The sequence below is a fragment of the Athene cunicularia genome (genome assembly GCF_003259725.1).
Source record: "Athene cunicularia isolate RWA chromosome 9 unlocalized genomic scaffold, athCun1 chr9_part1, whole genome shotgun sequence".
NCBI lineage: Eukaryota > Metazoa > Chordata > Aves > Strigiformes > Strigidae > Athene > Athene cunicularia.
Genome location: NW_020799110.1, coordinates 18,281,185 through 18,307,097, shown reverse-complemented (window position 1 = coordinate 18,307,097; position 25,913 = coordinate 18,281,185). Strand labels below are relative to the sequence as shown.

The 25,913-nt window shown below is 40.5% G+C and overlaps 2 protein-coding genes across 3 annotated transcripts; both read right to left on the bottom strand.

Annotated features, from left to right (window-relative positions):
* Nucleotides 1-634: 634 nt before the first annotated feature.
* On the bottom strand, nucleotides 635-12,091 carry LOC113483238 (thiamine transporter 2-like). Of its 2 annotated transcripts, XM_026854599.1 has the most exons (7): nucleotides 9,885-12,091; nucleotides 8,792-9,380; nucleotides 8,503-8,659; nucleotides 5,753-6,569; nucleotides 3,341-3,533; nucleotides 2,696-2,837; nucleotides 635-1,901 (listed from the first exon to the last, which is right to left on the bottom strand). In XM_026854599.1, exons 3-7 carry the CDS (start codon nucleotides 8,650-8,652, stop codon nucleotides 1,779-1,781), a joined length of 1,425 nt encoding a protein of 474 aa, XP_026710400.1. In that variant the 5' UTR covers nucleotides 8,653-8,659; nucleotides 8,792-9,380; nucleotides 9,885-12,091; the 3' UTR covers nucleotides 635-1,778. The 2 variants fall into 2 exon arrangements, with proteins under 2 accessions (XP_026710400.1, XP_026710399.1); XM_026854598.1 differs by lacking the exon at nucleotides 8,792-9,380.
* A 2-nt stretch (nucleotides 12,092-12,093) lies between these two features.
* LOC113483237 (thiamine transporter 2-like) lies at nucleotides 12,094-22,462 on the bottom strand. The gene is made up of 6 exons (XM_026854597.1): nucleotides 22,354-22,462; nucleotides 19,542-19,707; nucleotides 18,386-19,202; nucleotides 16,686-16,878; nucleotides 14,979-15,120; nucleotides 12,094-13,755 (listed from the first exon to the last, which is right to left on the bottom strand). Exons 2-6 carry the CDS (start codon nucleotides 19,689-19,691, stop codon nucleotides 13,576-13,578), a joined length of 1,482 nt encoding a protein of 493 aa, XP_026710398.1. The 5' UTR covers nucleotides 19,692-19,707; nucleotides 22,354-22,462; the 3' UTR covers nucleotides 12,094-13,575.
* Nucleotides 22,463-25,913: the final 3,451 nt, after the last annotated feature.

Below are 25,913 nucleotides of genomic sequence, written 5' to 3'. Positions count from 1 at the left end.
TGTCATACTCCAGACAAGTAGCTGAAGATCCTGTATTTTTTTGTCTCCTTTATATTGAGCAGAAACTGACACCATAGCTGTTTTGTTGATTAGGTTTTTTTTAATAGCTGTATTTACGAAATTCTTCACCCATGATTATAAATGTCTTTGCTTTAGAAATCTCTGCAGTTCATGTAGTTGCTCATGCAACTAGCATAGCTGCCAAAAAGCTATACTTGCACTAGTTTTTCAATATCATCTTCTGCTTTAACATCAAAGCACTTCACATAATTTCTGTACAGAGAGTTAAAGTTAACTTGGAGATTTTCTAGATTAACACTTTTAATCCTAATATGTCAACTCTTTCTGTGTAAAATGATGCTGTAAGAGGTACATCCTGAGTTCTACAAGGCCAATGTGATGCTCAGGTACTGCAGTTCAAAGTTATTTAATAGCTGCAAACTCCCAGGCACAGGTTTGAAACAAATGCTGAGGCAAGAAATTAAATTTCATCCTTTTAAAATTAGCTGGGATTCCTGAAAGAGAACTAGAAATATGATGCAAATATTCTGGTCTCTTGAAGTGAAAGCTCACTGGGGCATAAAGGCAACCTCAAACAGCTTTTAAAAGTGTTTTTTTAAGGAATGACTGACTGACTTTTTTGATTGCTGAATTGGGGGAATCATCAGTTACTCTGACTCTTGGGAAATCTGTAAGTTGTGAAGGAACACGATGGAATTTGCTGCTGTCTAATATAGTTTACTCCAAAGTGGAAACTACTGAACACAGTTGAAAGAATATTCCCTAATTAGCTTTAGTTATATCTAAACTTTTAGTTGTATTGTTTAAGACTGCCTTGTATAGAAGTTGAAGGGTCTCCCCATGGCTTAAAAAAGTATTTCAGGAGCTCTTCTGGTTTCAAAGATAAGTGTGTGTGGATCATGGTAGTTGTCAGACATAATTAATGCATGTGCTTATCGAGGCAGACACTCAAAGGGAAGGTTAGTGTCTTGTATTTGTACAAACTCACAGTTAAGCTGTCACTGCATCAGTAGCAGTTTACCTGTATATAATGATGTTTTCCTTACAGTTCTGTAACTTCAGATTTCTGAGTCCGTTGTCTGTGAGGGATCTGAAAAGACTGCATTTGGCCATTTGTAAACTAAAGTGGCAGTATTGCTATGCTACATAGCATTATAGTAATCCACCTTTGAACATCCTGAAGTACTGTCTTTGAGGAAAAAAAAGGTTTATTGATGTTTGTTAACTTGCTTTAAAAATGTGTCACAACTTCCAATTGAAAAAGTATTTTTGAAATTGAAAAAGTTTTCAAGAGACTTCTGTGGCAAACTTTCCAACAGATCACTGTGCTACTATGGGGCAACTGCTTCTTTAGATTCCCCAGGAATGTTTGAAGGTCTTAAGTCTATGACGAAACTGCCTGTAATTGAAATACTCAGTAGAAGTGAAAGTTCAAAGGTTGTGTTCTATAAGCTCTTCTGTTGTGAGGTTCAGGCACCTGTATGTATTTGTGCTCACTGAGCATCAATAGATATTTCGGTGTCAGATCACTAAACTTGGGTTGAAATAGAAGATTGTTTGCTGTTAAACTACTGGTGAAGAAAATGGGCAAAATGCATCATCCTGTTGACAAAGCACTTTATGCTGTAGGCGCTTAAACAGCTTGTTTCACTATTGACCAGTCTTGCTTGATTGAGCAGTGTGTTTCTCCTAATTCGTTGTTCAGATGATGCAGCCTTCTGTACTGCTGCTTGCAACCATTCCTTTTGTCTCTGTGGTTAATGATTAGTGTTTTCACCAGCTCCACTGGTATTTCTGCATTTGATGGAGATAATGGTGTATATGCTTCTAATCAGGAAAATTCCAGATATGAATGTAAAGTAGCTGCCATAAATGAGAAACTGCGAAATGGAGATGGGGAAGGAGGAGGAGGAAGAATCAAAAACGACTTTTGCTGTTAGATTGTAACATGAGGTGTCTCTCCACTGCTGCCTTCCCTTCTGTGTCACCCATGCCCCAAAATGGTCCCATCTTGAAAAGATTAAAGAAATCTAGGTGCTTGACTTCATACTGTAGGAAGTGTGCGGTTGTAAAAGGAGGGGGAGAGAATACTCTCGTTTGTGCTTCCCCTCCCCGCCTCAGTAAGGGAGGAGGACAGCAGCCCTGCACTTCCTGGCTCTTTTCTGAAAAGGTGAAAGCTAAAGACTTGGACCTTATTTAGTATATAATTTTAAACTTTTAGATTTAGAAATTTAATGGGGAATTATGAGATTAGTTAACTTTCAAAATTACGGTAATTTAAAGGTGCATCCAGTGAAACTATGTAACTTAGAATTACCCTAGTGATAGACTCACAGATTTCCTTTCAGCTTGCTGCTTGCTTCTGTTCAGGGTATTTTGACAATAAACTTGTGAATAGTAAGCCTTTAAATAAAATCCAAAACAACCCTGAGTGATATTTCACTTCCAGTCTATGAAAATATTTTTTTAATTATTGCAGAAATGCAAATTTGGCAGGACTAAAGGACAAGTAAGTTGGAATAGTTACTGCTAGTTCACTTGAAACCTGTATTTCAAGTGAGTAACTGTCCTAAGCTAGCACATTACCTGGTATCTTCCCGAAGGCTAATCTTGGAGTAGAAGCCTCTTGGAGGAGAGTAGGGGAAGTGAGAGCAGTGTGAGCAATGTAGCTTACCTGGGTGCTGATATCCAGGCCCAGACCTTTTGAATCTACAACAACAACAGTTAAAATTGTTTGAATCACCACTGCAACAAAGTTGTTGAAGCCAAACATCAAAGCATAACGCTCCATGCTTAGATTGACAGCGATCTGAAACCTGAAAATTAATGTACAGGTTAACCTATGGAGAACAATGACATTTGCAATTTACTTACAGGAGAAAGTTTGGGAATTTAATGTACACAGTGGATTCTTCAAAGGATAAAGCCTCATAAAGCATAATAGCCAAGACTGAACAGCTTCATTTTGGCAGAAATCCCTTGCTTTTCTGTCTTTGGCACATCCTACTTATCTCTTACTTATTTGAGTGGATGTTTGTGATAAAGGCCTTGTTCATTTATCATTTAGAGGATACTTGTACATAGATCATGGAACAGCTAAATGCAGAATAAGGTAATTTCTGACTTGGAGTGCCCTATTGTAATGGTTAGGTCATAATTTTAAGCATAGTTTTATGTAAGCTAGGAAGAATACATTCTGTTGTCATGACCTATTTAAAAATCTTATTTCTAGGGAAACTTACAGTAGAATTTTGATATATTAAAAAATGTGCCAGTGATTTAAATCAACTTAATTAGAACAGTTGTGTATTATACTTACGTTGCTATTGTTATAAGGAACATATAGCATGCTTTAAATGCAAGGTAACCGGCATAACATGCCCAGATGTTGTCAGTAAAGTGCATGAGAAACAGAGAACCAGCATCCATTGCAGAGAAAATTCCCAAAGTCAGTTCTCCAGAAAGGTCCCAATTTATTTTGATGCATCCAACTGCCATGGATGTTGCTGAACCTAAGAATTTTAAAGTAATAATTAAAACTCTGAAACATTATCATTCTTCTAGAGCCATTGCATAACTGTGTAAATGGATCATGCCAGGAGCTCTTGAGACTCTCATAGTGGGCTTTGATAATGGCGTGGCCTATGTTTTCTGTTAGTGGTGTAGGAGTCTTCTGTTTGGGTTTTTTCTCCTTGCTTATGGAGCCTTCACTGACTGAAATACTCTGGGAAAGTGTCTCGTTCCTAAGGCTGGAGGCAGCAGCGTAAAGTCTATTGTTACTCAATTTTTTGACAACTGAGCAAAAAGAAGAACAATCTCACCAAGCATTTTCTGCCAAAATATGCATAATTGGAGTTTAATTCCTTAATGTGAAGATCTTGATGAAATGAAAATCTGTTGCACTCCATGCTTCCTTTTTTCATGAAAGTGTCTTTTCAGTTTTTGATGAAAAATCTTATGAACTGCTCACAGTGCCTCATTGACCGTGGCATATAGTAAAAACCCTTCCTTGAGTGCAATATGGTTATAACAAACTCCAGTGCCTTGATTTTTTTTTTTTTTTTTTTTTTTTAACAATAATGATGAGGTTTACTTTTTTCCCTATCTCAATGGGGAGAAATACTTTCTACTCCTGTAAGAAGGTTATCCCTCTAGGGGCTTTTTTATGCTCCTTTAACACAGAGGCTCCTGTAGGTTATGAAAGCTCTTTGAAACGTGATATGCTGAGGTTAGTAGCTTAAATGCAAAAAGAAGTCTGGTCCAGGCAAGTTATACATCTGTGAGTTCAGACTGGAGTCCGGAGAGGATCCCTTGCCCAGATGTTTTCAGGCAGGCTAGCATACTAGTGCAAAATTGGACTTCAGTTGCTGGTTGTATGTGGTATTCATCAGCATTCAAAAAATCAGCAGGCCTACGTCTTTGGTCCATCACTGCTGTAACCAGAGGTTCCTAGTACTGTAAGTACTTTCTGTACTCTGAAACAGTATCAAGTGCCAGAGGGTGTAAAAGCAAGAAAGCCCTTAGGAGTACTGCTTAAACCAGTAGTCTTGAGTTTTAGAGTAGCATCAGTAAAATGCATTTTCATGCTGATTTCAGGAAGAGTAAACTGACAGTTCCCTGTAGAAAAGTGAGATAAGGCTCTTGGTATGAAGGAGACAGCTGTGTAAATGTGAGCTTCAAAGTGAGGGTCCATTGGTACTGCACAGCTATTCAGATGAAGTTGCACTTTACCCATATACCTTCTGCTCTGTGCCCAAAGAGGAATGTCATTTGCATGGGCCAAGTAACTGTACTGAGAATCAGAATGACTGAGTTTGGGAGACACCTCTGAAGATCACCCAACCCTGCTTAAAAAGCAGGATCAATTAGAGCAAGCTGCTCAGGATAGTGTCTAGGTTTTGAACATCTTCAGGGATGGAGAGTCCACACCTCTGGCCAACCTGTTCCAGTGTTATATCACCCTTAGAATAAAAATCTGGTTTGTTTAAATGGAACTTTGTTTAAATTTCTGCCTCTTGTCCTGTCACTGTGAAGAGTCTGGCTCTGTCCTCTTTACTCCTTCCTTCAAGTCTTTATGCACATTAATAAGGTCCCTTGTTTTCTCAAGGTTAAGCGACAGCAGTGCTCTCCATCCTCCTTACTCCTCCCCTTCACACTATTTATGCACTTTAAGGTCCCTTGTTTTCTCAAGGCTAAGCAATTACTGCGCTCTCAGCCCATCCTTGTGTGTCACATCCAGAGCCAAACTCATTGATCAGGATACAGATGCAGTCACTATTTGTTCAGGAGCACTCATCCTGAAATGACCTTTAATCCACTGTCTAAACAGGCCATCTAGGGCAATGTATCTCTTAATACGGTATTTTAACTCTTAAACCACTGAGCCTAAGGTGTATTTGAGGGAGGAACAGAGAAGGTGTCATTGCACAGGGTTTTCAAACTGCTTACTTGGGTCTTCATGGTCTAAACACAGCTGTAGATTTAAAACACTTAGCTGGAATGAAGCTCCCCTAAGAAGGAAAAGTTTATATTATTTTTTAGGATTATTTTTGAAGACACCACGGACAAATGTTGTAGAGTACAAACATGTTTTGTACATTGTTTGGGTGTTATATAGTGGAGGCTGTTCCTGTTGACCTTGGTTCTCATAGGAGATAGAAAGGCACCAAAGACATTGCTGAAGACTGCCATCAGCACAGGATGGATTAAAAGTTAATGATCTTTTACTTACCTAAAAAAGTTGCTATTGCTTCAACGGCTCCGTTGTACACTGCAGAGCTGTGAGAGGGGGCTCTGAAGTCCCACAGCACTTGGATGTAATTCAGAACCTGGTTAAAGCCTGCTGTAGCCAGAGCCCACCACAGGGACCAGTACAGAAGTTTCCTAGAGCTGTAGCAATCCCTCAGGTCCCTGCCCAGCTGCACCAGTACTCTGAGCATGTGACTCTGGGGTTTGGCATTCTCAGCCTGCTGCTCGGGTGCCGGTGCCCTGTCAGCAGATGCAGAGCTCTTGTCCTCTGGGCGGCTCGGTGGCCCGTCGGTGCCGCCTGTAGCCGCAGCTTTATCTGGTCCCGGGAGAGTTTCCGAGACATCTTTCCTGTGGAAGAACATACTCTTTTGGGGCATTGGGAGGAAAAAGGAGCACACCAATGCCAGGGACACGGAAGCCAAAGTAATGGCGTTCAGGTGAAAGTAGGATACACCTGCTAAGGAAACCAGCAGCTGCCCCAGCACCGCGGCAATGGTGGCTGCAACAAGCGTGATACTCCTGCAATAGCTCGTCACTCTCTGATAGCGATCGGTGCTGACGACACTGTAGATGTAGGCGTAATAGGCGACCTCGGTGGCTGTCACCATCCCGTAGAAGAATTCCACCACCTGCATGGCCGCCACTCCGTGTGCGAAGAGGAGCAAGAGCCACGTGATGACGAAGCTGATGCCCTGGAGGAGGAGGACGGGTTTGTAGCGCATGTAGTCTGTAATCAGGAAGACTGGGAAAAGGAGTGCAAGGTAGGAGTATGTCCACACTGGGAAAATCTGGTTGGTAACCTGGAAGAGAATAAAAGAGGAATATGTTTTAAAAAATACATTTTCGATGTTGGTTTTGAAGCTTTCTGATGATGGCATTGAAGGAACATAGTTGTGGTAACAGGAAACACCGAATTGTGTGAATTGTGCAGACTTAAACTGTCTTAAATTATAAAACTGTAAATGTATTCCTTAACAGGAAAATAGTGATGCTGGGCTCTACTACATAAACAGGTAGATTGGCTTAAAGAAGATTCTAGTAAAGGTCTGTCAAGAAGGCGTATTTTGACATGCAGCTGTTTAAAACTGTTATAACAGTGTTTGTGTCAGAGGAAAGTCCATCTAGCATCAAATCCTATTCCCCACAGTAGCTGAAAATGACTGCCTATTTAGTTTTAACTTTTACATTGAGTCACTGTATACCTTTGGTCACCTGTCTCCTTTGTTAGAAAAAAAAGTTGGACATAGCACGTGTGTAACTGTTATTGTTATCTTTACCTTCTATGTTTTCTTCAAATTTAATGTGTAAGAAGAAAGCAAGTCTTGGAACAGTATTTTGGTTTGTTTAGTTGCCCTTCAATGCATAGATACTCTGAAAAGACATTTCTTTTTCTAAAACCGGTCTGCATTTGGGTTGGAAGGTGCTGGGTACTGTTGCCACAAAAGCTCAGTGATTACCCAGGCAGCTTGACTACAGCCGGGCAGGTATCCCCTTAGATACAGTCACAGAAAAAGTTCACGATGTGCAAGTTGCCTGTTCTGGAGAGGTCTTACCCAGTAATTGCTGGACCTGCTAGGGTATCCGTTCATGATCACTCATTCTCTGCTTAAGCAATTGGACTAGAAAGAAATTGTTTCAAATGCTGGAGGAACAGTAGTAGGTGGTTCTCTTTTTACTTCTGAACTGGTACTGGAGTGAGTTGCATGGTTCACTATACCTTTCTGTGTAATTCCTTCTCTTTCTCTGAACTTTAATTAGAATTTTAAGTGTTTGACTGAAATTTAGGGAATTAGCTCACTAGAGGCAGATTTGGCTGAAAGAGCCAATATCTGTACTACACTTAGTTTTGAGTTAAGTATTCTTGCTGAAATCAGAATTAAGCCATCATCATCCTATTTGTCTGTTGCATGTAAGAGAGGAAATTTCCTTTTTTGATTAAAAAAAGAGAAGAAATAAAAAAGGGAGGAAATCTCCCCCAACAATACAAACTATGAATACCTTTTTTCACAAAAAAACTTTAGGTTGACACTATGTTAGCAGGCTCTGCCTTAATTTTTGCTACTGCACATCAGGAATGACTGTTCTTAGTATTAGCTGCATGTGGGTGTATCAAGCCTGTGTTTTCTAATTATACAAGTAGCTCCATGACTCAGCCACTTGTTACCTACATCCTCTTTTGTTGGGAAGTGTACTTCTGAAGCAGCCAGTGCTGAACAGAGGAACAGAGCAAGAAAACTTGCAGTGCATGCTTTTGACAAAAACAATATATTTTTTGAATGCGAATCTGACCTCTGCAGGTTAATGAATGCATAAACCAGCCCTGTATCGTAGGTAGTAATCTAACAGCTCATAGGGGGAAGTCTGGTTTTCTATTGATTTGCAATCACTATGTCACTGTCAGTGTAATCAATTTCTCAGTAAGTATAAATAAATCTTAGTGTTGCCCCTCCTCTGGGGTTCTAGGTGGAAAGAGCTGACCTTATTTTGCTGAACATATCAATTTCTTAAACAACTACCAAAGTGGTTTTAAAGTACTAAGAATGTAGGCACTTTAAAATTTTGACCTTCAACAAAAGAGGTAATTTCATACTCTTTTTTTCTGTAGCATCTTAAATAGGAATCTCTAAATAAAATATACCTCTATTATCGAACACTTAATTTATCCGTCAGTTATTGCTCTAAGTCTTGATGCTTTAAGCACTGTAATTATTACTTAAGCGAATAGTTACGTACCTCTTCAATTGTTAGGTTTTTGTCTGGTCCAGTTAGATAGGGAGTGAGAAAAGATTCTGATGGCCTCATGGTGGAGAGAAATCCATTCGCACAGATGATCAGCGTGGGATAAATCCAGCTCTGGCCTATGGCTCCCTTCCAGCAATCCATAGTCTACCTAAAATGCGAAGGTAGTGAAGAAATGAGCACACCAGGACGTTTATAAAGATGGTCTTCGCAGTTGATAAAAATTTATTTTCAAGTTTACTTTTTAACTTGCCCTACATCAGCTAATGTTTCTCTTACTAACCCTGCCAGTGATCACAGATGCAGCTTGTAAATGAACAACTTGGATCAAGGTGCTGGTGGTGATAAACTCCAGTCTCTGTATTGTCTATCAAAGGTTGTTCTTAATGACATACTTAGAAGTGAGTGGATGTATCGTAACGGAATAATAAAGTTCCATTACAGTCTCATTTCCGAATAAATGAGTAGGCAAACTGTGAGATTAAAGCTCATTCTCAGCATGTTCAATGAGGCTTTTTTTTCTGTTGTCAGCCTGCGTGCCAAGTGGAACAATAGAAGTGCAAGTCTTTCTGTAGACAATAAAAGCCATCAGCCAGCTCACAACCTATTGGGAACTTGTTTTCTTCAAAATGCTTTAATACTCATCATATTTCTTGCACTCCAGTCATTTCAGTGGGTAAAGAAAGATGCAGAATCTATCTGCTCGTGGTACCTGCTCAGACTTAGAAACAAGGAATCTTGACTTCACATTTGAAAGTGATGAATGAGACTTGTTTCTTCAACGTAGTTAACAGCAAAAAGAAGTCTAAAGAGATTTGTGGGTTTTAAGCTTATTTTACTTGTTTTGTGTTAGAAAGTCAGTTCCACTGTTCCTGGAAAACAAATGAAACAATGTTCTGAAATGTAAGAGAATGACAGCAAAACACTGGCTGATGTTTAATCAATCTGTTACAAGCTATTTCTCTTAAATTGTTGAATTCCATTTTATAGCAGGCACTTTTTCAAAAGTGCTTCTACTTGCACTGTGAGATTGTATTTATTAAAACTTAGCATAAATAGTATGTTATTAAGGCAGTATTTCTGTGACCTCAGAGGAATGTTACAAAAACTAGCCCTAACCTTGAAACTTGATTTTAAATTATTGCCTCTGATTATCATCTTTCTCTTACAAATCATTGTATGTAAAATATAGCCTGTATTATCCTTAACTCTAGTTCTGCTCTGAAATCTATCGGTATCTGTTATGTTTTCAAATAAAAATATATTAAACCCTGGACTGATCGATAACATCAACATGAATCTTGCATCATTTCCAAATGCACTGAGCAAGTGAGTGGCCAGCACATTCCCAAATAACTCTGAAGGTAATGAATTACCTGTCAAAGCTGTGGCTGTGGTGTATTTGCTGTGGATTCGTGTGCAATTTCCTCCTAGGTTGACTTTCTGTCTTCTGGAAGAGAAGTTGGAAACCACCTCTTAGGATTGGAGGTAGTAAGAAATTTCTGTGTCTTTTTGTTTCCTAAAAATTCTTTCTAAACTTGGTAAAATATTTACAAAATTTAATAATAGTAATTCATTACAGCTCTTCTTGCTTGCAGGACTTGTCCATGGGTTGCAGAGAAAGCTTCTTCCTTTACAGGTTTTGTCAGCAGTCTGAGTTCTAATTTAAGATAAAGTTTTAAGACTCACAGTAGCTAATGATTAATAAAAACTAACAACAAGGAAGCAATCACTTGACTGCATTTTTGTGTTAATAAATACCTTTAAAAGCTTTGGTCTTTGACTCACGGATAAGACACAGCACCCATTTTACAGTCTGGGCTGATGCTGACCCTCCCCTGCACATAGTGCAGCGGCCTCTGGGCTCATGGTGTCTCCTGACTATCCTGGCTTTGCTGGGAGCGCAGGGAGGTAGGACATCGAACACCTCATACTGTTAGTTGGCCAAGAATTACTTCTATATAGGGACTAATCTGCACTTAAGGGCAAATGGACAAGAAGATCTAGATAGATTCTAAATCTAGGTTTTAAGCTAAAAAATCAGAACAACTGCTTCAGAGAAAATGATGCTTCTTTGCTTTTCTTTACTCAGTTCTTTTAGACTTGACTCCCTACATCTTCCAAGGTTCCTCAGAGGATGGAGCTGACCCTGAAGCCTGTGTTGACATTGGGAGCAAATGGTGTAGCCCTGGCAGGATGGTGCCCATGTGCTACCCAGCGCAGCTTTGTGAGCTGGACACAGCCTGGTCTTGTTCTACATGCATGGAAACATCTCGTGCTGCTTCAAGTGTGTAGTGCAATGAGGCAGGCAAGTGTTCAGAGAAGCCAGGCTTGCCTCTGTACTTCATTCTCTTTTCTTTACCTATGGCTTCTGAGAAAGGAAAAGAACCACAGGGAAGATGCTGCTGGGTAGGTCTACGAGCCTGCTGAAAGGTGACTGCTGACTGGCCTTTCTCTGGTATCCTGCAGAGTGTTTGGTTAATACCTGCTTGCTTAGAATATGAAGATACAATTGGCTTGAAGGGGGTTTAGCTATGGGGAGCAATGCACTCAGCTCTGGATTTTCATAGTTACATGGAATCTTTTATCATGCTGGGAGAAAGATAAGTACTTAATACTAAGAGCTGCAAGGAAAGGCGGATTTGTTCAGCTTCGTTTTCCTGCAGAACTAGAGCCTGTGGTTCCAGCCTTGCTTGTAACCTGCCAAGCCTCAACTGTCTCCTCTCCAAAGAGTGTGTATGTATGTGAACACACAGGCAGATGTGCGCATCTTACTGTTTTGAATGGAATCTCTGATTGCTAGGTTAACAGCAATTTGCAGCTGAAAACCGAGGGTAAGATAAGGCCTTACCTTTCTCTTGCTGTTGTTTTTGCCTCCAATGTGTCGTGTCCCTACTAATGCTCCTAAGAGCTGCCCTCCTCCTTCCCTAATTCCTCTCCTCTCCCCTGTTAAACGCTCCCCACAACTTCCAAACTCAGAATTGTTCTTTTGGAAAATTGAGAGAATAGCAATAGATTTTTTAAAATTTTAAAGTCTTAAGTGTTTTGTGAAGGTATTATTCTCTACAGCTGCAAAACAGATACACTGTGTCTACTGGGTTCCTTTGCTCCTCAGTGACATCCCATACACACAAAAGACAGTGAGCTCTGACCACTTCAGAAAGGAAGAATTTTTATGGTTATTTCTACCAGTTTTTCTAGCTCCTTTCCTGCAGCTTACTACTGCCATTATTTTTTATTAACAGCAAAAACTTCACATGTTGCGGATTCCTTTCCTTTTGTTAGATGCTATAGAGAGAGGAATATTTAACTTTCTGTACCAAAGGCAGCCTGAGGTCATGGAGCTGGAAATATCAAGTTCCTCTTTTTCATCTAAACCCAAACTCCAGTTAGCTTCTAGTCCAGAACTAGCACCTAGTTCTTTAAATAAATGACTCAAAAGAAAATTCCTACTCACAAGGAAAAGTAAAACAAAATAGTCCTTGCTCTGCTGGATTTTGTTGCCATTTCTTCAGGTGGGAATATCATGCCCTCAGTTCTGCAGTAGTAAAAGATACTGTTTAGTGAAGACTATGTACATGTCCTGCTTAGAGCCAGTTTACAACAGAGAATGTCCATGCAGTGCACAATAGTAAGCAAAGACCCTAGAAAATTAGCTAGGTTCATTTGGTCAAATCCTACCTATTATTCTTGTGACTTGAAATAAATTGTTTCTCTCCTGCTTGCTCTCACCTCTGGGCAGTTTGCCTAGTTGCGGTATGTGACAGTTGTATCAAAAGCACGTATGTCTGTACAAATGATAGCTTGTGGCTCTACAGGAAAAATACCGTTTTCCAAATGCTAAGTATTTTCTATTTTTATTAGTTAGATGTAGGTATTGAAAGCTAGAGGCAAACAACAGTACAGAAATAACTTTAATATATGGATATCATATTAAATTAGGCATTCACTATGCAAACTCATTTACAGCCTTTTTTCTTATCCTGGACTAAATGTCCTATGTGCTGGACTAAATTAACCATAGGACTTGAAGCTTCTTGATAAATTCGGAGGTGCTGACCCTGACAAACCCTTGGTCAAGGTCAGTGGACCTCCCTCATCTGGACTCAAAAGCACACATGATGCTAGCTTTTTCAGTTATAAATTTTCCTGGATATTTGTGTCAGTCTGAAGTTTTCCTGTGCAGAATCAGCCAAATTTCTCCACAATGTACTTCTCTGGCTTCAGTCCATACTACTCAATCCCTTTGATTTTATTTTTTTTCTTTTTCCTGTTGAAACAGGAAGACACTCAGTATTGAATTTACTTTTACTGGAGGCACAAGGAAAGGAGCGGAGCTCGCTCTTTTTTTTTTTTGACTCTGAAGTTTTTCCCTTGTAGACTGAGATTGCTATGGACTCAGTACAGTGTTTAGGTTGCAGCTTTCAAATGTGGGCCAAGCAGTAACTGTGGCTTAAGCAGTGTCTTAGTGAACCTTCTCAGACAGGTTGTACAAACCCTGCTTTTCTGCACTGTTGTGTGCAAAAGGCCCACTTCTGACATGGGCTTTTAAATTAGAAAGGAGGAGTCTGTCAGTGAATTGCCTATAGGTAGGTAAGAAAGAAAATAATGATGCAAATGCAATCCCTTCTTCCTTGGTTCAGAACAAGGTATGTGCAAAAGGGGGGATAGACCCTTCACCCACATGCATGAGCAAATCTGCATGGAAGCAGCTTGCCAACACCATATACAAGAGCTGGAACAAGCAAGGGCAGGGTGAATGCTGATCTTTGCCATCACGCATGGTGGGATTCAAGGTGGTTGTTCTATTCTTGTGTATAAATTACTGCTGATAACCTATTTATAGGCAAATAAGTAAGAATCTAAAGCAACTTATCTTTTCTTCTTGGCACAGGGCCATTACGGTGATCCCTTAGCTGGCATATGTTGTAGTGAAGTGCTGTAGCAATTCAGCATAGCTTTTCAGGGCTGTGTTGTACATTCATCTTGCACTGCTGTTCCCTGCATGCTGCAGCAGGAGCTCTTCTCCCACACAGGCCTGGCCACGTGAGCCTGTCTGTCTGACTCCTACAGCCGTGTCATGTAGCCAGTTACAATCTGCTCTTCTGATTCGTGTTCAGCATGTTTCAGATGATCTTTGCAAGATCTTGCTGTCTTCCTTTTGCATTTGCTTGAGACAAGCATGAAAATGCTTCTGACCAAGAAAATCCCAGCTATGACTGCAAAGTAGCTGGCATAAATCAAAAACTGGGAGGGGGAGAGAAAAAGGCAGAAGAATTAATGAAAAACACATCAGGGAAATGCTACTTCTTCTGGAGATGACAGACACTCTATTACTTTGTTTACCTGCATTCTGGCACAGTTTCTTATGTTCAAGTTTTTGCTTTGTGATTAACCAAAGTCTTAGCTTTTCCAGCAAACAGCAGATCTTTGAGGAATGAACTGCCCCTTGCTTCTAATCCTTATGCCTCTTAATAAACATCAGAGGATGGGAGGGATAGGAACAGGATTTTTTCTGTTAGTGCAAAATGTAGAAGTAGATTCATTACCCACACAGTCATGAATAATTTAAGTGAAGAGAATGAGTTGGTCCTTTTTTGCTCTTGCTTGCACATTTCAGTGCTATCATCACACTGGCTTCAGCAAATACATCGTGACTTTGTATCAATATTTCCAATAGCGTCAAGGCTATTTATGAAGTCCTATATATTCCTGTCATCCTCTTTAAAGTTTTATTTTTTAGTGTTTAATTCAATCTTTAATCTTTTAAGGTAACTTTTGACTTCTCTGTGCAGAATATCTGAATAGCCTTAGGCTTCAAATCTGTGGGGGCAGGAAGCTGCTCCAGCTGAGATCCCATCTGAGAAAATGAGGAATTTGGGACATTTCAGTTGACTCCAACATGAGTGGAATGGGGATGACTGAAGTTAGGGACACTGTTGTGAGATAGGATATCCCACCCCAAATTAAGTGCTCAAACTCTGGGTAGAAATCTCTATGATTCACGTTAAGATACTGACCAGATTTGTTCCTAAACTGGAATTAGCAGGCAGGTGTCCTTTTCACTTGACCTGAAATAAATCCAATAGTCCAGGCTGTGTCTCGTCTTGAACTCCCCTATTAACATGTAGTCATGTTGATTCTGCATCTGAGCCTGAACTTTTGGGCAGAGAGGTTGTTATTTGGTGTGCTGTTAATTATCAAAAGTTGGTCAGATAGCAGGGTCTGATTATTTACGTTCTTGTGTATCTTCCTTTAAAAAGTCAAAGACCAGCATCTATAATTTTAAATGCTGCACTAAAAGGCAAAAGGAAGAATGATGGCTGATACAAAGGAAGAGCAAGATGTCTAGGTTTCTATAGAAGAAAGAAGGAATTAAATTATCCTTTGGCATAGAAATTTCTTTCTTGGTAAACTTTTGAAGATGAGCGCACTAAGCAGTAAACAGGAAGTAAGTTAATAGCACTGACCTGAATCACTATGTCCAGTCCCAGGCCTCTTGAATCCACAACGACTACTGTAAGAATGGTCTGAATCACCAGTGCAATGAAGTTGTTGAATCCAAACATCAAGGCATAGCGTTCCATGCTCAGATTGACTGCAATCTGGAACCTAATGTGAGACTGGCAAATCAGTTACTTCACACTGGGTGGAAAGCTGTTGCTCTTCATTTAGTTGATGAAAATAAATGATTCATGCAGATGATATATCAAGGACATAGTAGATGGTGCTTCAATTGTTTGTTTGCTTTCTTGCTTTCTCTAAAAAAATGTCTTGACTACCATAGCATATTTTGACATTTTTGTACTTGTCTGTGTTGCTTTTCCAAACCATGTTATCAGGTGATATTCTTTACCTAGTAGAGTATAGCTGTCTTTAACCTTCCCCTTTGTTCCTTTTGTACCTTCACAGACTGTGCCAGACAGGTTGTGAAGTCTCCACAGCTGGAGGCTTTCAAAGACCTCGCCAGAAAAAAACACGACCTGATCTGGCACTGGCAGGAGTCCTGTCCTGGCTGGGAGGTTACACTAGAAGGTCACTATGGGTATCTTCCAACCAACTTCTCTGTGATGCTGTGAATCACTTTTTGCTTTGTGGCTTTACAGTGGAGGTAGCATGCTGTTTTTTTCTGTCAGTAGCCTTGAGATTTTTCCCTTCAGCATTTACCTCCAAAGCTTCTATCTGAACAAAAGGGTGCAATTCCTGCAGTACTCTTCTAATGATTTTTAGCAGGATTTTTTTTTGTGCAAGCTTTTACTTTTTTTTTTTTTTTTTTTTTTTTTTTTAGAATACTTTGAAATAGTCCAGGTGTGATCCACTATAATGTACTAACAGTCCACCAAAATGAAAATTCACTTGGCTTCATTCAAGATAGGTATTATCTTGTCATGCATTATGGTTTTAGTAGCTTTTTAAAATGGTACCTGCATAATTTTGGGTTTTGATACAAAAATGCATCTGGTATTTTTGTTAATGAAATAGTGCAGTATGTCTAAAGACATGCCAATAAATAAAATAACTGGAGTAATAAAAAAAATATATTTATTACAGAGATTATATATTATCTTTGTTATTCATATTATTTTTATTTTTCTATTTCTAACAACAGAATAGCTTGGTCCCCTAAGAGATCTTATCTGAGTTTATATGTCCAATGTTCTCTTTTGTTACTTCTTTACATCGTAATATCACTAAAAATTATATGTATAAAGTTATGTTGGGGCATACTCTATGCCAAATCTTTTCTTGCAATCATGCAGTTCATAGCATGCTAAAAAGTGTATCAGCAAGGTGCTCTAGACATAAGGGGATCTTCAATAATGTTTGTCAAGACATGCTTGTCCCTACTGTTCACTTTGTATCTTCCATGCCAGGAAGGAAGAAAACAGCTTATATGTTTTGCTGTTACTATTGCCTTTTGTAATAAAGATAACTTGTACCTTGTTTAATTTCTCCCTCAGTAAACGTTCAATGTCCTTTTGATAATTTTTCTTTTATGGTTGTTTAGAAGAATGAAAAAAACAAAACTAGACACTTAAGTGTCTTTGTCTTTATGTAAACTGTTATGTCTAGCATTAGATCAGCTACCTCTGAGTAAAAGGAGGGAAGTCCATAGTAAACTTAAAGTATGGTTAGTATTCTGTATATAATGGCAGCACTGTAGATTTTATACTTACGTTGCTATTGTTATGAGGAGCATATAGCATGCTTTGAAAATGAGATAGCCAGCGTAACATGCCCAGATGTTGGTAGTGAAGTGCATGAGAAATAGAGAACCAGCATCTATTGCAGAGAAGATCCCTAAAGACAGTTCTCCAAAAAGGTCCCAATTAATTTTCATATATTGTACTATGAAAGATGTTACTGAGCCTAGAAAAAGAGGAAAAAACCCATGTAAATATTATATGTTTTATAGTCTACATCACGAAGTCTTGCAACCCTCACATGCCAGAAAACAATGCTGAATAATGAAGCAGAGTAGTTCTGAAGTGTTTTGAAAGCATTTCTAAACACTTCTGAAATCATGCAGATGACCGATCATTTTTAGACGACTGCATAAATTGAGTCTCTGCCATTTCATTCTTAATGTTTTATTCCGTTTCACAGGATAAACCGTTACGGAGAAGGTTTCATGATATAGCTGTCTGTACCCAGCATGTATCTCTAGGGAGAGAATTAGGAACACAATAGAGCTCAAGAAGAACAATTCTACCAGCTTCTACTAGCTTACTTTATAGCTAAGCTAGTAAACCTTCTAGCCTAACGGTTTAGCTCTGTGCAGATCATAAAGGGGCTAACCTGTCAATAAAGGGTTTTGTGAGGTATCAAGTGTGAATACATTCAGGGAAATGAAAAAGGATAGGCACTGTTTGCTTTTGGTGAGCCTGCTACAAAGGCACATCTCTTGTGAAGGTAAGCCACCTGACTATCCATAGGAGTAGCATACAATCTAAAAACTTCTACACCTCTGCACTGAGAAATAGGCAATTCCATGAAAAAGAAGAATTCATCAGGGAGTATATGCTACAGGAGTTAAGTGTCCCTACTTAATGATTCAGTTGATCTATTTAGTTGCCTGCCTCAAGATGAGAGTAATTTTTAATCTTAGAAGTATCTGTATCTCTTAATGGTTGTAAGGGTAACCTGAATGACCAGGTATGATGTAGAAGTGCTTATTTTCTCTGGTTGATCACACCCCAATGTCTTGTGCAAGCTCTCTATAGCAGCACAATATGAATATGTGAAACACTGCCAACTCAGGGATGTATCCTCTGGTGTTACCTTTCTGTAACATTACTTTGCCTGTGTGGTGTGGGCATCTGCTTCCAGTGCAAAAGCACAATAGTTAACATTAGTAGTGTGACGAATTCAATACAGCCTACTGCTGCAAATCTCTATTGCTTGGACTGACTAAAATTCTTCTTTCTGTCCTGCTGAACAGGAGTATTTCACTAGAAGAAGATCTTAATGAGAGGATTATGTTCTTTTTGTGTAAAATATTTATGAAAAACTTCTCTCATCTGTGTAAGCTGATACCACTGTTATGGGAAATGTGTGATACTTGTTTGGGGAAAAGAAGCCAAACAACTTCATCCAAAGAAACACGGGTGCCTCTGAATGGATTTAGCAGCTGGATGTAGTCTGCATGATCTGTACACTCTCTGCGTACTGGTAGGATAAAGTTGGGTGTCCCGGTCCTAAAGAAAAATAGCATAGCTTGCATTTGAACTGTTTTGCACATCAAAGAACGAGGTCTTGAATGCACATTGTATACACTGCCTTCCTGGCGTGCCTGCAATGGAATGGCACTTTAAAAGTCTTCTGAAGTAAAACTTTAGAGACAGCCTTTGTGATTGAGGCTTAGACACGAACTTACTCAGAAAAGTTGCTATTGCTTCAACGGCTCCGTTGTACACTGCAGAGCTGTGAGCGGGGGCTCTGAAGTCCCACAGCACTTGGATGTAATTCAGAACCTGGTTAAAGCCTGCTGTAGCCAGAGCCCACCACAGGGACCAGTACAGAAGTTTCCTAGAGCTGTAGCAATCCCTCAGGTCCCTGCCCAGCTGCACCAGTACTCTGAGCATGTGACTCTGGGGTTTGGCATTCTCAGCCTGCTGCTCGGGTGCCGGTGCCCTGTCAGCAGATGCAGAGCTCTTGTCCTCTGGGCGGCTCGGTGGCCCGTCGGTGCCGCCTGTAGCCGCAGCTTTATCTGGTCCCGGGAGAGTTTCCGAGACATCTTTCCTGTGGAAGAACATACTCTTTTGGGGCATTGGGAGGAAAAAGGAGCACACCAATGCCAGGGACACGGAAGCCAAAGTAATGGCGTTCAGGTGAAAGTAGGATACACCTGCTAAGGAAACCAGCAGCTGCCCCAGCACCGCGGCAATGGTGGCTGCAACAAGCGTGATACTCCTGCAATAGCTCGTCACTCTCTGATAGCGATCGGTGCTGACGACACTGTAGATGTAGGCGTAATAGGCGACCTCGGTGGCTGTCACCATCCCGTAGAAGAATTCCACCACCTGCATGGCCGCCACTCCGTGTGCGAAGAGGAGCAAGAGCCACGTGATGACGAAGCTGATGCCCTGGAGGAGGAGGACGGGTTTGTAGCGCACGTAGTCTGTAATCAGGAAGACTGGGAAAAGGAGTGCAAGGTAGGAGTATGTCCACAGTGGGAAAATCTGGTTGGTAACCTGGAAGAGAAGAGAAAATCTCTGCGCTGTTATTCTTTGGGAAATGAAGATCATTTATTTTAAATAGCACTGTAGAAGGAGGTGTTTGCTCTGAAGAAATTAAGAAAACATGACCACAATGAAGCGGCATGTGACTTTTGAGCCAGCAAATGGATCTTAAATCCATTAAATTGATTTTTTTTTTTTATTTATGCCATCTGCTACAAATTGTAACCTTCCAAAATTGGTTACAGTTGTGTGCTTTTTTTGGTTATTATAGTTGTTTAAAAACTTTAAACAAAATTTTACTTTTTTATTTTTGCTGCTCCATATAAAAGAAAAGGGAGAGTGAAACCATACCTCATCCATGGTCAGGTTTTTATCTGGTCCTGTTAGATAGGGTGTTAGGAAAGGTTCTGATGGTTTCATCATGTAGAAGAATCCATAGAGGCAGAGGATCACAGTGGGAAAAGTCCAGGTGTTGCTTTTCTCTTGCTTCCAGAAGCCCATGGCCTCTGCAACAAAGCTGAAGAGAAAGTTTGTTAATAGAAGGATGATACTGCCTGTGCAAGCACAAAGATGTCTTGTAATTGACTTTTATTTTGTAGTTTCTAATGCTAAGGAGTGCTCTTTAGAGGCTGGCAGGTGGACACATTTTTCTTCATAATGTTAAGGTGAACAGCTTTTCCTTATATTTGTCTGCTCTTTCTCCAAGAATGACTTGGAAGATGTGAGAAAAATTACACTGTCATTCAATCTGCACTGACCAAGGTAACCACAGGAAAAGCTTTTCTAGACAAAAGTCAGTGAAGACAGCTGAGCACTGAGATTTCACATAACACCATGACTGGTCACAGCCAAGCACCTTGTTGAATGACAAGTAACTAGTTCACAATTGCTATTTTTTCTCCTTCACTTCCTAGATGTGCATTGCTTTCCTATTGCAGAAGAGCTGGTAACTCTGGAGCATAACAGATGAGACTTTCTAATGAATACAGAAAGGATGTCAAGCCAGATAGATCATCAGCTGGAATTAACTGCATCAGAAGTCCAGTTTGGATACAGACATCTTATTTTCAATCTATAAAAAACATCTGTGGTCACTAAAGGTAATAGTTCACACTAAAATTAAATGAAGCAACATTTTTGCTCTTATCTCTAGCTCAGACTTATGGATTAAATTAGACTTTGGAACTCTGCTGTACAGAGCCCAAAGAGAAGTCAAAATGAGTGTAATGGGGGGGCACACAAAGAAAACAGACAATAAGTAATACTCCGTATTTGTGTTGGTATAAGCAATGTCAGGAATCTAAACCTGTACAATTTATATCTTTTGGAGCCCTCTGGAGGGTGCTTGTTATATGCTGGGATTTCCATCACTCTGCTTTTGACTACCTATTTACCTCCTGAGAACATTTTTTTTCAGGCAAATGTTTTAATCTTAAAAATTAAGTATTTTGCCAGCAGCGTTCTTCCTAAAACTTTTTTATAAAGTTGAAGAAATATCTCTTCCAAAACAACCAAAAATGTTCATGTACCTGTTGACTATACCACACTGGGTGGGCAGAGGATTCTCTTATAGGGTGTGATATATAATGTATAAAGCAGCAGGCATTATGCATCTTCTTTTCTAACTTCACACCATGATAGCACATTTTATTAATGGCCAAATGCACTAAGAAATGGGTCCAGCTCAAAGGGAATTTGAATTATTTCATTTTATGCAAAATGGCTGAAACCACTAATATTACAGGATTTACAGCAGAAATGAACTTCACTCTGTCAGCTCTGCAGCGTGAACCACTAGAGGGCAAGATGACCCCAGTAAAGGAAATGTGTGCGTTGGAGGAATGTGAGACACATTCAGAGTACTCAAGCAAAGAAGCATTTCTGTCCTTCCTTTCTCCCCAGTTGTTGTAATAGCTCCTGCTGCAGACATGGCTTTAGCAGAACCAGTTTTGGCCCTGCCCAGGATTACACTCACTTAGTCATGATAACATACTCTCACTCTCCTTTCACCTGATTATCATTAAAGCATTACACCTCCCTAATGCCATGTGAATGCCTCATGTGGTACTGAGAGGTTCTGAGAAAGGCATCAAGAGGAGGAGGGATGGAGAGCATCTCTAGCACTGTAGTGAATAACATTTGTACAAGTTAGCTCTGTGATTTAGACAGGTTATATTTTCCCCTTCCCAGCCTAGATTCTCTGCTCGTCTGTTTCAGGTCTTGCCGTGTTTGCTTTCCCCCAAGCTGGCTGTGTGACACAAAGGCAGCAGGGCTCGTGGATCCTTTCAAAATGTCCCTCACACTGGGAGGTGAGTGGGGCAAACTGCTGCATTCCCAGGGCTTGTGGGGTGCTGTGTGCTGCACCTCTGATGCTGCCCATCTGTGGCAGGGCTGTGCCATCGTGTGCAGTAATTTCTGCTTTGAGCTATATACAGAAAATAGTCTCGCTGCATCCCTCCAGTCCCAGCACATGCACTGTTTGTGGTTTTCTGCTAGACATGTACCTCTGTTCTGTAGATTTACTCTTCAAGGTGTGGGTGTTAGGCTGGCAGGTAAGTCAGATGAAAAGTTTCCCACCCGATTTAAGCAGCTGTACAGGAAAAACCTGCCACTGGTGCTAAGCAGGGAAAGGCAGCAGGCTGAGGGCTTCCAGGGCAGCCCGCTGTGCCCCTGGGGAGTGGGAGGTGGGCCCCGCTCTGCCGGCAGTGGGGTGTGCGCCCGCCTCGCACCCCAGCCTTTCCCAGTCACTGAGGGGCTCTGCTGCAGCCCCCGCTCAGCTCTGACGGCTGCTGCTGTAATTGCTCCTTTCTGCATTTGTAACTACAAACCTCTGACAACAACATCTGTACCTTGGTGCTTAAGAGGGAGGGATCCAACTTGTTTCCACTCAGTCACCCCTTATGGTCAATTTGTCTTCTATAAATCTAGGTTTTTCTTAATTTTTGGAGAGATGGTGGGATGCCTTGATGGTGTTCTGCAGCAGAACAATCCTCTTTCTTGACTCCCCCATCAATTCTTGGTTAGTGCAGGAGCTGTCAGCTCTTCACCCACACGGCCTGACCCAGCCCCACCCCGTTCCCTACAAATCTGCTCTCTCTTTTTTCTCCCTCTTTCCCTTGTCACTGCAGGATTTCTGATTTCTGAAGTTCATATATAATCATACCTTGTCTCCTGGAGCTCTTCCTTTCTTACTTCCAAGGGAAAGGTCCCCTTTTAGTATTTCCAGTCTTTCTTCTGGCTGTACTGTGTGTACTGCAACTACTGGACTCTATTTGGGTTTTGTGCTTTTCCTGTTCTTCCAGTATTTCAGCTTGCTCTGATGACACCTCCTTTGAAAACATTTCCAGCTGGCTTTCAGCATCCACTTTCAGCACCCTTAAAGGAACAGCCAGATAATCCTGGCCTGTCCTTGCCCAAAGGCAGCAGGAAATCAAGACCCAGACTAGGGTTTGGTGCTTGACTGGCACAAAAACAATAGAGCTAATCCTGTTCCTAAAGAATTTTGCATCTGTTTGACAGGGTACAAGGCTTGGGAGCCACCTGTAGTAGAGATGGAGCAGTAGCTATGCGTGGGTAACGACAGAGATGAGGGAGAACAAACACCAGTGTTACAAGATTTAAATGTTTCCTTACTAAATACATGGGGTTTCATACTGTTCTGTCAGGTTTAAAAAGTAGAACACTCTGTTCTTCTTCCTCTTGACTGTTTTTAGCAAATTTCTCAAATCTTTTGCTTAGGCAGGTTCTTGCAGTCCTGCTGAAGATTGAGATGGCCCTATAGTCCTCTTCATGGGACTCACAACAGCAAAAGGTGCTATCTGAAATGCACAGATTTGCACAAAAAGTATGTACCTACAAATCTAGATCCACTCCCACCCTGGTCCTACAACATATAGGTCTGGAATGAAGGATATAATAATTACTTAGGAATGTGACCAATCCAGTAGGAAAATGATAAATTTGTAAGTAACAGTGAATTATCCAATAATTTCAGCTTCTTAGCTCATGCACAGTAAAACAGTAAAGTAACTTTAGGGAGACATACATGAATATGCAAAATGTACAAAATTCCCTGCTGGGTCAGATGAGTTGCCCAGCTAGGCCAGTCCTTTGTCCTCAGCCTTGGCCACATTTTGCAGACTTTTTGCCTTCTCCTCAGCAGTCAAAGTTCCGGGATTAGTTATGTTAGAGGGGCCATCCCTGCCTAGTGCCTTTATCATTTGTTTGTTGACCTGTTGTCCATGAATCCATCTAATCCTGCCTGGGACACTGCTGTATATTTGTGTGATCTTTTGTGATGTATGTGAGACTAATGCATGACAAGGATGTAATAATTCCTTTTGGTGCTTTCCCAGCCATCAGTCACTGTCTGACACTGATTCTGGAGGTATTTTGGTTCTGCATGTTTAATTGAACCTCTAGCTATAGGAGTGACAGCCCATCTCAGAGGAGACTATGTATACCCACATTCGATTTTACTCTCAAGGGCTCTTGCTAAAATGGAGAGAACTTCTGTTGAACTGAATAGTATTACTCTGAGTTTGCACTGAATTACTGAGGTAAGAATCCAACTTAGATTTCTCGGCACTGAAAAAAACCCCAAACTGTGTTTTTCCTGTAATGTAATAATGAGAAAGAATGTTTTAAGTAACTTCCAGTGATTGATGTTTGGTTTTTTTCTGCTTTCTAATCCTTTTTAATCCTCTATTAGCTGTTCTTTCCATACTCTGTAGTCCATGTCGTTTGTACCTAAATTTCTTCCTTTTTCAGTGACTCACATCTGAATGTGAAATGGAAGACAGTAAAACTATGATTGACTTACACGAGTTTTTGGTAAATTTGAGTCCTATACCTTAAGTTTTCTGCAGCAGAGCTTTGTTGCTGTGTTTGAAGGGGATCATGCTCTTTATGCTGAGTTTGTATGTAATCTGATTGAAAGCAGAAGTGTTCTTCTGCTTGGAGGTGTATGTTTATAGCTGCATTCCAATTCTGTTCAGTTGGGAAAGGGAAGACTCTCTAAGACCTGGAGAAAAGATTTATTTTATAGCAGTAGTATATCCTAAAGAGTTAATGTAATATGATCTGTAATATATCAAAGAGTCAGGAAAATTCTGAGAAAACGAGGGGTAGGAAAGGCAGTAAGAGAACAGGACTGCAAACCTCCGTCACTCCAGTCCCTTCTCCTGCCTCTGCTGCCCCTTGGGCTCATTGGTATTTTCTCTGGTGCTACACAGAAGGCGTCAAGACTGAGCGCCTTACCTCAGCTGCGTGAGGTATGTCTCTCAAACTGTCTGGTTGGATGCTGATTTAGGCAGTGACTTTCAGCTCCCAGATCACATCTGTTTCTTGACACCTGCCTAACTCAGGAGAAAAGACTTTGCAAATCGAACTGAAGGCTTATACTTTTTGAAGAATGTGTGCTATACTCCCTTAAAGAGAGTGATAGCAAAGAAAATATATTGTGGCTAATACTGAAGATTTTTCTCAATTGGTGGTCAAATAGAGCCCATGCGCAGGAAGGTTGCAATGGCAGTTATGAAGATTAAATTGCCTTTTTGTTGGATTCCTCAGACCCAGGACTATTCACGGGGCAAGTTCACTTTTTGATTTATGGATGAGCAGATCTTTACCTTTCCTCGTGCACTACATGTCCATTTTGGGAATGAGACTGTTTGCAGTCTGAGCCTGAACCCCACAGTGTGTGGGTGAGGGCTTCCATAACTCGCCTCTCAGCTGAAACTCATGAAGGGTTCCCAAGACAGGACATGCTGGGTTTGAATACTTTTCATGTGAGACACTTTGCTTATGCAAAGTCTAGTTTTGAATATTTAGCTAGAAAGTACTAAGTGCACTACTCCAAGGGATGTTAGATAATACATTCAACCGAACAAATGTTTCAGGTACTTAATTTAAATGTTGACTTACGAGTGCTTCCTTACTAAAAAGTAATGATGTAAGCTTATTTTTCACTACATAAGGCTGATGCCCTTCCTTTTTATCCAGTCACTCTTATTCCTGTCACTAGATTGTGCATTGCCATTTGCCCTATGCAGGGTAGTGCCTGCTGATAGCAGTGAGCTGTGTCATTAATCACCACCATGGGACATTCGAGGGGGTTAATTGGTTTTTCTTAGTTTTGGTGGTGGCACACTTGGATGTTTGCATAAATAAGGCCTGGAGTTCTTGCTCTAATGTTCTACCAACGTAGCATGGAGCATATAGAGGTTTTGTGATGAGTTTATAAAGACTGGTTGAACCTTCTTTGCTTGCAGAACCATGCTTTATGTCCCCTTTTGTACACTGCTAACTTTGGGCCAGTGCTGGGTTAAAAGGAGTGCTTTATCCTCTTAATCTCCTGTTATTGGCCAGGAAAAGTTAAGTTCAGTATCTTTAGCTTTCTACAGTATAAGTCACTGGTTGGATTTTCTCCTTTTTTTGCTTACAGTTTCATTGTTGAATTAAGTGTAGGTGGCTGGTCAACACCTCCATAGTTGTGAGAGGCTGGGGAAGTATCACCCAATTTACACTGGATGTCCCCTTGGGAGTATTGCCAAGACTTTACAGGGACATATGGCATCCTTATTTGCATCACAGTGACCTGCATTGCAGCTCTCCAATTTGCTCCGTGTCTCTTATGAAAACCTGCCAGAGACTTTGGTAGGTTTCCAAATAAAGGTGTTTCACATTGTCTGAGGACTGGGTCTGTTAGCTGAGCAAGATCCT